The 12,862-nt window shown below is 43.8% G+C and overlaps 1 protein-coding gene across 1 annotated transcript in view; it reads left to right on the forward strand.

The window, feature by feature from the left end:
- The first annotated feature begins 428 nt into the window (after nucleotides 1-428).
- LOC124148391 overlaps nucleotides 429-12,862 on the forward strand; it is a 31,597-nt gene continuing 19,163 nt past the window's right edge. Inside the window, exons 1-8 of the mRNA XM_048398074.1 lie at nucleotides 429-586; nucleotides 1,872-2,023; nucleotides 2,622-2,753; nucleotides 4,417-4,518; nucleotides 7,117-7,222; nucleotides 8,922-9,137; nucleotides 11,360-11,458; nucleotides 12,118-12,237. Coding sequence (XP_048254031.1) covers nucleotides 1,989-2,023; nucleotides 2,622-2,753; nucleotides 4,417-4,518; nucleotides 7,117-7,222; nucleotides 8,922-9,137; nucleotides 11,360-11,458; nucleotides 12,118-12,237 — 810 coding nt within the window. The 5' untranslated portion in view covers nucleotides 429-586; nucleotides 1,872-1,988. The remainder of the gene's footprint in view (nucleotides 587-1,871; nucleotides 2,024-2,621; nucleotides 2,754-4,416; nucleotides 4,519-7,116; nucleotides 7,223-8,921; nucleotides 9,138-11,359; nucleotides 11,459-12,117; nucleotides 12,238-12,862) is intronic.

Genomic DNA, 12,862 nt, shown 5'->3' on the forward strand with positions numbered 1-12,862 from the left:
TCATAGCCTTCAGAAACAGAGACACATCGTGAATGAAATATTGTTAAAAAGCTAACTCAATCTCATTAAAATCCCTGGGTATTCATCATTATAAAATGGAGCTATCATACCCTGGATAGTGAAGGATGGGACGTATCTTTACTTAGCCTGCATCACAGTATGCATATTGCTGCTTTCAGGTCAAGGTATCCATGGAAAGAAAACTTCAGAAGATTGCATTCTTGATATAAATATAGTTGTTGAACTAGTAGTATCCCAATGACTGCTTCCTGGAGTTACCTCCCATGCCCCCATGATAACATTGAGTTTCTAGAGCCCTCCTGAAGTTCGAGTGGGGAGGAAAAAACGCCAGTCCAGGGGAGGATTCTTTGACACGTAATGCAGCCTGGGAATTGAATAGAGAATTTAATCACTTTCTTATGTTTGTTTTCAGGACTTGCTGAGCATCCAGAAGCTGAAGGCTCTCCTGCTGTTCTCCCCAGAACAAAGTGAGGCTGCTGGAAACTTGCAGACAGTCATTGACAGGATCGTCAGCCTACCAGCAGACGTCACTGATGATCACCGCAATGCATCATGGGACGGGCAGGTGGGTGGTGATTTGCTAGAGGTTGATGATCACCGCAATGCATCATGGGACAGGCAGGTGGGTGGTGATTTGCTAGGGGTTGATGATCACCGCAATGCATCATGGGAAGGGCAGGTGAGTGGTGATTTGCTAGAGGTTGATGATCACCGCAATGCATCATGGGACGGACAGGTGAGTGGTGATTTGCTAGAGGTTGATGATCACCGCAATGCATCATGGGACGGGCAGGTGAGTGGTGATTTGCTAGAGGTTGATGATCACTGCAGTGCATCATGGGACGGGCAGGTGAGTGGTGATTTGCTAGAGGTTGATGATCACCGCAATGCATCATGGGACAGGCAGGTGAGTGGTGATTTGCTAGAGGGGTGACGATTTGCTAGAGGGGTGACGATTTGCTAGAGGGGTGACGATTTGCTAGAGGGGTGATGAGTGGGTGGTAGACAGATGAGCCCATGTGATGTTCACCGCCTTCATGACCTGACACATGGATGTCTGATCTAATGAGTCTGATGGGCACTTCTGTCTGCCATGCCAGTTCTGTACAGGGATGATTGATTCAAACATGTCAAATACATAGCATTAATGTTGACAGCACTGATATAGACATCTTCCCACGTCAAGGGAGTTAACTGGCTGTAAAAGTCCAGTTTCCACCCTTGCCGAACTTGGCCTGAATTTCTGAGCTCAATCGAGTTATGTCCCTTGTATGTCCCTCCTATTGACCAATCAGATTCCATCTCTCATATCACTTGCATTTGCTTCAAATACAATCGCGTTGCCCAGTTAATCTTATCAGTAATCAAGATCAATTTTGTAATAAAACAATATGTTGGAACCCAGTCAAGACGATCTGATCGATAATCAAAATCTATATTGTGATAAAACGGGTTTTACTTTGCGATGTACATCAAATCACGTGAGCACCTCGATTAAGACATGAAGATTGGGAAAATATCTGTTGACGTTAAGGTGAAGGAATACATGCTTTGCAAATCCAGCAATCGACCGAAATCTGCAAGTCAGTTTATGAACCAGATGTTGATTTTGTTACACGATTTTTATTGGACTATGCATAGACTCACTAGTCCATCAAAACATGGCTTCATCATTCCAGCCTAGTTTGGCAAGGGTGGAAACTTGACTTTGATGGTCACTTAATTCATTTGTATCAGTAAGGTGTGATATCGAGAATATTTGTCTAAAGCCCAGTAGTATCACTGTAAAGATATAAGGAATATGTCCACAGGCAAGAACTACGACTGATATTGTGATTTTATTTTGACAGCTGTGTAGTATAAGGGAAGACAACTGCTTGGTGTCCAGCTGGCAGACGCTGGTGTCTAATCTTCCTGTGTTCGCCACGGCCCTGTCAACTGAACACTGTGAGAAGATAGCCCAGTTTATGGTGGCCACAGCCGTAGACCAGGACAAGACAAGGTAACTCACATGGAGGCAGGGGTAGAGTTGTGTCCCTTGGTGGTTTGGGTTTTGTCCCTTGTTGGTTAGACTAGGGCCAAAAAAATACAATATAGAGAATCTCACCCTCGTGTCTATTGATATCAAATATATCAACACTCGATATCAAAAGACACGAGGGTGAGATTTTATTTATCATCCATCATCATTCTTCCAACTGTTTAAGTTTGTAGACAATAATAAGCAGTGTCTTAAGTGTAAAAAGTACTGCTAACCTTGGTGGTTAGAGTAGTGTCCCTTTGATGGTTAGAGTAGTGTCCCTTTGCTGGTAAGAGTTGTGTCCCTTGAGTGGAAAGTAAGTATATTTTTACTGACTTTTGATGACTCTCTAAATGGCCTACATTTTGCATTGTCCGTCATGTGGACAGGTCTAGATAAAGCCATGATGGCTGACCACCTTGCAACACAACTGATGTAGGATGTGATGGATTGATGATTATGCTTGTTTGCCATGACACTGGTTGCCATGGAACTGTTGCCATGACACTGTTGCCACGACACTGTTGTGTCAACTACATGTCAACCCACCTTTTTACAACAAGTCCTTTTTCTATTTCAGCGGCCTGAATTTAGCCTCTCTCACCAATAATCTCCTTGTGGCACCAGTTACTATGGAAACAAGGAGATTGCAGTGTTGTATCATAGCATCACTGTGGCCACAACTTACACCAAGTCAAGGTTCTGGGAAAAGGTATGTAAGAAATCCTTTATTCAGTGAGTCAGTGGGTTGTCGTACACGGCTTTGAACAGCTTCATGTATATCACATTGGAGGCGGTGGAGTGGCCTAGTGGTTAAAGTGTTCGCTCATCACACTAAAGGCCAGGGTTCAATTCCTCACGTAGGTACAATGTGTGAAGCCCATTTCTGGTGCCCCCCGCTGTGATGTTGCTGGAATATTGCTAAAAGCGGTGTAAAACCATGATCGCTCGCTCGCTCGCTCGCTCACTCACTCACTCACTCACTCACTCACTCACTCACTCACTCACTCACTCACTCACTCACTCACTCACTCACTCACTCACTCACTCACTCACTCACTCACTCACACTCACATTGTATCAGCTTCATGTATAAGGGAAGCCCTTTGTGACTCTAGTTGTGGACACCTTACAATGTAGTGCTTGGACGAGTCCAATTTTACTACCCGGGTACCCAGCCACCTATGACCTGACCCTACCCGGGTACCCGCTGTAGGTCTCAAGAGATAGGTACAAAATGTCTGATTGGGAATAGTTTGACCATAACCCTGGACAAAACGTATTTAGATACACGTGTAAAACGATCTGGTCATGTGGACACTGAAGTTGACTGAGGCTTCATCTTTATTCAGACCTATAAAGGAGAGAAGTAATGCGTACATAGTCAGAAAGAAATGCGAACATCAGTGACTTGTAGTGTAACTGTGAAGTGCTAGATAATTTTTGTCATTAAGCAATATATCACATGGTCCACGGGTCCAGGTAGTCCTGTGGGTACCTGGGGTCCTACTCAGTTCCCACCCGACCCAAGTACCCGAGTTACCCATCCCTGTCCTACACCTTACAACATTAGTAAAACACCTTACAACATTAGTAAAACACCTTACAGCATTAGTAAAACACCTTACAACATTAGTAAAACACCTTACAACATTAGTAAAACATTAGTAAAACACCTTACAACATTAGTAAAACACCTTACAGCATTAGTAAAACACCTTACAACATTAGTGAAACACCTTACAGCATTAGTAAAACACCTTACAACATTAGTAAAACATAGTAAAACACCTTACAACATTAGTAAAACACCTTACAACATTAGTAAAACACCTTACAACATTAGTAAAACACCTTACAACATTAGTGAAACACCTTACAACATTAGTAAAACACCTTACAGCATTAGTAAAACACCTTACAACATTAGTAAAACATTAGTAAAACACCTTACAACATTAGTAAAACTCTTTACAACAGTTGTAAAACACCTTACAACAGTTGTAAAACACCTTACCAATTCAGTAAAACATTACAACATTAGTAAAACACATTACAACATTAGTAAAACACCTTACAACATTAGTAAAACACCTTACCAATTAGTGAAACACCTCACAACATTAGTAAAACACCTTACCAATTCAGTAAAACTCCTTTCCACTTTGGTGAAACACGTCTCCATCCACTTTTGTCAAACACCTTAAGAATTTGATAACACCCCTCACCACTTGAATCAAACACCTTTACAACTATTTTGTATAACACACGTCCCTCATTGTTTACTTATGTGACAATTTCTGACGTTTAGTAGGAAATACAAGAAAATGATTAGCTTTTGTGCTTTATGGTGCTCATATATTTTTTGTTACCAGTCCAAAGAAAAAGAGAAAGCTGTCTCCTGGAGTAACCATGGTGATTGAGGGCCTCTCAGAGCTCGGTGCCATGAAGCCTGATGCTCCACAGAAAGCAGACAGGTATGTATTCTGCTGACACAGCATTTCCCCAGGTGATGATAGACACTTTCTCCTGACTCACACATGGAGCAGAGACTAACTGATCTAATCTGATGGGGAACAAGATGTTGCTGTACAGTTATGATGAATATGTTTATACGTTTTTTGTTGGAATTACTCCCTTGGGGGATTCCAGATCAGAACAGGTCCGTAACGATCAGCATGTCCGTCTATCAGCCGCCCGTTTTCCGTTTCAGGAGCAGAACTCCAAAAACGTTAAATTTTGCTTGTTGAAAGCTGCTGTATTGATCAGTCTAGTGGTAATCTGGTGCCTTTTGATGATTTGGGATTTATTATCCCCCGCCCCAACGAGGTTGGCGGGGGACATAGAAATGGGTTCCGTGCGTGTGTGTGCGTGTGCGTCCCGAAATCGATTCCGGAGCATAACTCAGAAACCGTTAAATATTTCTCTACGAAACTTTGCATGTCTATCAGAATCATGCTGAACTGGTGCCTTTTGCTATTTAGGAATTTTAGAAATTTTTATTTTTTACATTTCCATGGCAACAAGTTGGTGTTCGTTTCCGTAGCATAACTAAAAAAAACGTTGAATACTTTCTTTCAAAACTTTGCATGTCTACCAGGCACATACTGAACTGGTGCCTTTTATTATTTAGCACTTTTAAAAAAATTTAGTTTTTAAGTTTTCATGGCAACAAGTTTGACATGGGAAACAATAAGGGTAGGGTTCGATTCCGGATGAAATTTTCCACATCTATCAGACACATGCTGAATAAGTGCCTTTTGCTATTTATGAATTTTAGAAATTTGTATTACTGGGCATTATTTCCAGAAATATTTCTTTGCCAAACATTGCATGTCTATATATAAAGCACATACTGAACTTGTGCCATTTGATATTAAGGAGTTTTTGAAATGTGTATTTTGGAATTTCCATTGCTGCTATTTTGACATGGGCTAAGAGAAATGTGGGGTCAGTTAATATGTTAAATAGTGTGTTAAAATGGGCGGGGGATATAGATGACATCGTAGACTATAGGCTTGTTTATTTTTTATGATTTTTAATGGGTTTTTTTTATGTTTTCATGAAGTTGAATATTTCTGGACGAAACTTGATATATAGATCATGACAGTAGATACAAATATTTCAATTGATGATTTGGGATATTGAAAAATACTGAACAGCATTATGTTTTTCTTCTCTGAACTGAAGGTATCCAATGCAAAGAACCAAAAGTGGGGTTGTATGAGTAGCCAAGCTCCCTCGCTGACTTCTGACTTCACTAGCACAACACATCATAAACTGATCCCAAAAGCACTATACACATAGGTCTTCAGTAACCCTTGCTTGCCGTAACAGGCAACTATGCTTGACGTAAGAGGCGACTAACGGGATCGGGTGGTCAGGCTCGCTGACTTGGTTGATGCATGTCATCGTATCCCAATTGTGTGGATCGATGCTCATGATGTCAATCACTGGATTGTCTGGTCCAGACTCAATTATTTACAGACCGCCGTCATATAGCTGGAATATTGCTGAGTGTGGCGTTCAACAACAGACAAAACCATTTCTGAATTGCACCTGATCAGGGTATATGTCATCTCCTGATGACTCTTGTTTAAGTCCAGAATGGACTCTCATAAGTTAATCATTATGAAAATAAAAAGGGATTAAATAATCAAATGTTTAAGAATTCAGAATCACAAGTTCCTTTTAAGAAATTGCAAATGGAATATAATTATCCTGCCACTCATTTATGTTTAACTCACATTAATTACACTTGAAATATAGCACTCTTCCTCAACCAACACCTTGTTGTATATGCAACGTCAAATATATTTGGGGATGAAGTATTGTATTTATCTAAACATAGGGCACCCTCCCACATGATGATAGACACTTTCTCCTGACTCACACATGGAGTAGAGACTAACTGATCTAATCTGATGGGACAGATGTTTGGTATTTAACTATTTTAAACATGGTTAGATAGGCTAACTGACTTGGTTGATGCATGTCATCGTATCCCTATTGTGTCAATCGATGCTCATGATATAAATCACTAGATTGTCTGGTCCAGGCTGGATTTTTTTAGATTTTTTTATTATTTTTTTATTTATTTTTTATTATTTTTAATTTTTTTTACAAACCTCCGTCATATAGCTGGAATATTGCTGAGTTCGGCGTTAAACAACAAACCAGTTTCAGGTGGTAGAATCACTCTTCAGTCTCACGACACAAGTGCTAACAGGCCACATGATGATAGACACTTTCTCCTGACTCACACATGGAGCAGAGACTAACTGATCTAATCTGATGGGGAACCCCAACCCCCGTCTGGTCCAGACTTAATTATGTCCAGGCCACTGTCATATAGCTTGAATTGTGAGGAGTGTGGCATTAAACAACAAACATCAAGATATGTCAGAATATGTGTCAGTACTGTGGGAGTGAGGTTAAATGGACAAATACCTTACTCATAACATTGAAGTACGTGAAAATGTTAGCCATCTGTTACAAGATGAAATAAAATGTTAGTGTTATTTCAGTGAAATTTTGCAAAAACAGTATCACCGTTTCATTTTTAATTTGTTCAGTGATTACCTGACTGAGTTGAAAGGAGTTGCCTCCCTTGTGACGAAGGCCTTGTCCATCACAGAAGACCCCCTTGACCTTCAGCCTCAACAGATGCAGCTTCTGAAGGTGAGAGCCACGTTTGTGCCACGTCCTACAACAAGAATTTCCCCTATGGGACAAAGTAGCATCACTTGGCATCAGCATGATGCTCGAACCTCAGCACTTGGGGTGGACTTTTTCTTAGATATTAAGGGGCACGGGTGGCCCAGTGGTGTAAGGCACCGCGATTCGCTGTGCAGAGTTGCGTCCTTTGGGCACACCAGAAACCTATGATTGTGGGTTCAAATCCCAGTTCGCCCCGATTATGTTTCTAGGTTTGTCAGCACCATGCCCCTGCTCGTGGGTTTCACAGAAGAGGTAAACGTCTGAGACCTGCATCACCTCGGGCTTTCCTCCCACATTAAGCTGACACGCCGCAATATGTGAAGCCCATTTCTGGTGTTCCCCGCTGTGATATTGCTGGAATATTGCTAAAAGTGGAGTAAAACCTAACTCACTCACTCACTCACTCACGGGTGGTGATGTTTTCCGAGATGAGGTCCAGTGTGTTCCCAGTTACTACATGTGCCTGTTTATTATCTTCAGCTGTCAACAAACGAACTAGCTTGTGTACCACATGATGATAGACACTTTCTCCTGACTCACACATGGAGCAGAGACTAACTGATCTAATCTGATGGGACAGCTGCAATATTGGATAGTTAGCAGTGGTAAAATAAATTGGATAGTTTGTTGGCAGTGGTGATAAAAATGGATAGTTTGTTTTGTGGAAAATACCCAAGCATAAATGTTTTGGTGTTAATAGTGAAAATGAATAGATACATCGCTGCCTTGCCTTTTTCGCCACTGCCAACAAACTGTCCAATTTTTTCACCACTGCCAGCAAGTTATCCCTTTTTTTCACCACTGCCAGCAAACTGTCCATTTTGGTCAGATTTCTGAATAAATTATTCATTTACAAAATCTTCCCAGTAACCCCCACCCGGCCCCACCCTCACTCTCCTCCCTTCATGTGAGATTCCGGGGTAGAATAGGTCTTCAGCAACCCATGCTTGCCGTAAAAGGCGACTATGCTTGTCGTAAAAGGCGACTAACGGGATCGGGTGGTCAGGCTCGCTGACTTTGTTGATGCATGTCATCGATCCCAATTAAGTGGATCGATGCTCATGAAATCAATCACTGGATTGTCTGGTCCAGATTCGATTATTTACAGACCGCCGTCATATAGCTGGAATATTGCTGAGTGCAGCGTTAAACAACAAACCAACCAACCAGCCAACCCTTCATGTAGAACAATTCTGCTTAATAAGGAGAACAACTTCCTTATTGACAGGTCTCCGTTCAGGGATGGCTGTTGCATCACTACAATCACTCCAGTCAAGTGTGCCCTGTGCGTTGATTGGTGGAGCACACCTCACGCTGTACGTACTCGGGGCACAGGTGGCCCAGTCGTCTAAGGCGCCGCGATTCGCTGTGCAGAGTTGCATCCCTTAGGCACGCCAGAAACCTATGATTGTGGGTTCGAATCCCGGTTCGCCCCGATTATGTTTCTAGGTTTGTCAACACCATACCCGTGCTCATGGGTTTCACCGAAGTGGTAAACGTCTGAGACCTGCATCACTTCAGGCTTTCCATCCACATTAAGCTGACACGCCGCGATGTGACTGTAATACTGTTAAAAGCAGCGTTAAACCCAACTCACTCACTCACTCACTCACTGTACGTACTCCGTGTATCAGTTTATCACTGGATTGTTTTGTTTCAGATCCTTGAGAAGTTGCCTCTGGAGTTCCTGTCTCCGTCGGACAGAGTCCGCTGCTTCTGTGGCCTGACGCTGCTGGCATCCTGCACTGCAAACAACTCCACCATCATCCACCTGCTCACCACCCTCCTCGACTGCGTGGGGCCCATGCCTGTGTTCCAGATCGTCAGTGCAGACGTCTTCCTGTCATGGTTGACCACACTTTGTAGTGACACACAGGTGAGTCAGGCAATATGTCCTCAGTGTAGCAGACATCTTCCTGTCATGGTTGACCACGCTTTGTAGTGACATACAGGTGAGTCGGCCAATATGTCCTCAGTGTAGCAGACGTCTGTGGTACAGATCGTCAGGGCAGACGTCTTCCTGTCATGGTTGACCACACTTTGTAGTGACACACAGGTGAGTCAGCCAATATGTCCTCTGTGCAGCAGACGTCTGTGTTCCAGATCGTCAGTGCAGACGTCTTCCTGTCATGGTTGACCACGCTTTGTAGTGACACAGGTGAGTCGGCCAATATGTCCTCAGTGTAGCAGACGTCTGTGGTACAGATCGTCAGTGCAGACGTCTTCCTGTCATGGTTGACCACGCTTTGTAGTGACACAGGTGAGTCGGCCAATATGTCCTCAGTGTAGCAGACGTCTGTGGTACAGATCGTCAGTGCAGACGTCTTCCTGTCATGGTTGACCACGCTTTGTAGTGACACACAGGTGAGTCGGCCAATATGTCCTCAGCGTAGCAGACGTCTGTGGTACAGATCGTCAGTGCAGACATCTTCCTGTCATGGTTGACCACGCTTTGTAGTGACACACAGGTGAGTCAGCCAATATGTCCTCAGCGTAGCAGACGTCTGTGTTCCAGATCGTCAGTGCAGACATCTTCCTGTCATGGTTGACCACGCTTTGTAGTGACACACAGGTGAGTCAGCCAATATGTCCTCAGTGTAGCAGACGTCTGTGGTACAGATCGTCAGTGCAGACATCTTCCTGTCATGGTTGACCACGCTTTGTAGTGACACACAGGTGAGTCGGCCAATATGTCCTCAGTGTAGCAGACGTCTGTGGTACAGATCGTCAGTGCAGACGTCTTCCTGTCATGGTTGACCACGCTTTGTAGTGACACACAGGTGAGTCGGCCAATATGTCCTCAGCGTAGCAGACGTCTGTGGTACAGATCGTCAGTGCAGACGTCTTCCTGTCATGGTTGACCATGCTTTGTAGTGACACACAGGTGAGTCGGCCAATATGTCCTCAGTGTAGCAGACGTCTGTGTTCCAGATCGTCAGTGCAGACGTCTTCCTGTCATGGTTGACCACGCTTTGTAGTGACACAAAGGTGAGTCAGCCAATATGTCCTCAGTGTAGCAGACGTCTGTGGTACAGATCGTCAGGGCAGACGTCTTCCTGTCATGGTTGACCACGCTTTGTAGTGACACACAGGTGAGTCAGCCAATATGTCCTCAGTGTAGCAGACGTCTGTGGTACAGATCGTCAGTGCAGACGTCTTCCTGTCATGGTTGACCATGCTTTGTAGTGACACACAGGTGAGTCCGCCAATATGTCCTCAGTGTAGCAGACGTCTGTGTTCCAGATCGTCAGTGCAGACGTCTTCCTGTCATGGTTGACCACGCTTTGTAGTGACACACAGGTGAGTCAGCCAATATGTCCTCAGTGTAGCAGACGTCTGTGGTACAGATCGTCAGGGCAGACGTCTTCCTGTCATGGTTGACCACACTTTGTAGTGACACACAGGTGAGTCGGCCAATATGTCCTCAGTGTAGCAGACGTCTGTTCTACAGATCGTCAGTGCAGACGTCTTCCTGTCATGGTTGACCACACTTTGTAGTGACACACAGGTGAGTCAGCCAATATGTTCTCTGTGCAGCAGACGTCTGTGGAACAGATAGTTGAATAGACATCTGTTTTCCAGATAGTTATGGAAGACGTGTGTTCCAGAGAGTCAGAGCAGGCTCTGTTCCAAATAATCGGGTCGGACGTATGTATTCCAAGGTTTTTACCTTGACTTACAAAAGTAGGGGGCTAGTGGACCCCCAAAAATTAATTTTAAGGGTCCTTGCAGGCAATGTGAGGGTCCTGTAAAGTAATGTAATGGTGTAGTGTACTGTACGTTTAAATAATTACTTTAGAGCCGGAATGAATCAATGATCATGTGGACAGTGGTCATGTTTGATAGATGAAAAGACATACACCCATAACACCTTCAAGGGCTGTAGGTTCAGTGAATACTATTATGCATCTTTTGGAACGCAGTATATTCTTTTTGTGTCCAATCTCAACATTTCTGCATACTGGACGCACATTTGTGCGTTGCGTTTAATCCTGTGTTCCAGATAGCCAGATATCAGCTTGCCCTTCCTTGCGTCCCCTAGGATGCTACATTTTGTTATTCATGGCATGAAACTTCCACCTCTGCTGTTTGTTTCAGTCCACGAGTTCTCCTGCACAGACACTGGTTGACAAGACGTGTCAGGTGCTGGTGAGGGACTTCCTCGTCATCACCAACATGGAGGCATACATCACAAAGGTAAGGGTCGACAGATGTACTTGCCATTAGATGATTTCACGTCCTCCTCGAAAATAACTCCCTTTTGTTAATATGGAACATAACTCCCTGTTGTTAATCTGGAACATAACTCCCTGTTGTTAATATGGAACATAACTCCCTGTTGTTCATCTGGAACGTGACTCCCTGTTGTTAATCTGGAACATAACTCCCTGTTGTTAATCTGGAACATAACTCCCTGTTGTTAATATGGAACATAACTCCCTGTTATTAATCTGGAACATAACTCCCTGTTGTTCATCTGGAACGTGACTCCCTGTTGTTAATCTGGAACATAACTCCCTGTTGTTAATATGGAACATAACTCCCTGTTGTTAATCTGGTACGTGACTCCCTGTTGTTAATATGGAACATAACTCCCTGTTGTTAATATGGAACATAACTCCCTGTTGTTAATATGGAACATAACTCCCTGTTGTTAATCTGGTACGTGACTCCCTGTAGTTAATATGGAACATAACTCCCTGTTGTTAATCTGGTACGTGACTCCCTGTTGTTAATATGGAACATAACTCCCTGTTGTTAATATGGAACATAACTCCCTGTTGTTAATCTGGAACATAACTCCCTGTTCTAATCTGGAACATAACCTGTTTTAATCTGGTCCTGTTTTCTGCCAGCTGTGTGCTGACCTGAAGCTGTGCTGTGGCCACCTCCAACACAAGAAGATCCAGAAGGCCTCGGACCTTGAGAAGGCCAAGTTCATACTTGCCTCAGCCCTACTGAAACATGTCACTATGGTAGGTCTGCCACCATTGCATTCAACAAGTTTTGAATTTAGAACTGGAGAGTTCATAGGCAAGATGTCTGTTATACAATGTGTATATTTGTGCAACATGAATATCAACAAGTACCAGTGAAGTGCAGTCTGTGCCTATGAATATTTGGGGGTGGGGCCTGAGAATATTTGGGGATGGGTCCTGAGAAATATTTGGGGATGGGGCCTGAGAATATTTGGGGATGGGGCCTGAGAATATTTGGGGGTGGGGCCTGAGAATATTTGGGGATGGGGCCTGAGAATATTTGGGGGTGGGGGCTGAGAATATTTGGGGGTGGGGGCTGAGAATATTTGGGGATGGGGCCTGAGAATATTTGGGGGTGGGGGCTGAGAATAGGGGCCTGAGAATATTTGGGGATGGGGCCTGAGAATATTTGGGGGTGGGGGCTGAGAATATTTGGGGGTGGGGGCTGAGAATATTTGGGGATGGGGCCTGAGAATATTTGGGGGTGGGGGCTGAGAATAGGGGCCTGAGAATATTTGGGGCTGGGGCCTGAGAATATTTGGGGATGGGGCCTGAGAATATTTGGGGATGGGGCCTGAGAATATTTGGGGCTGGGGCCTGAGAATATTTGGGGGTGGGGCCT

This window comes from Haliotis rufescens, unplaced genomic scaffold, assembly GCF_023055435.1.
Source record: "Haliotis rufescens isolate VD_foot unplaced genomic scaffold, xgHalRufe1.0.p SCAF_18, whole genome shotgun sequence".
Lineage (NCBI taxonomy): Eukaryota > Metazoa > Mollusca > Gastropoda > Lepetellida > Haliotidae > Haliotis > Haliotis rufescens.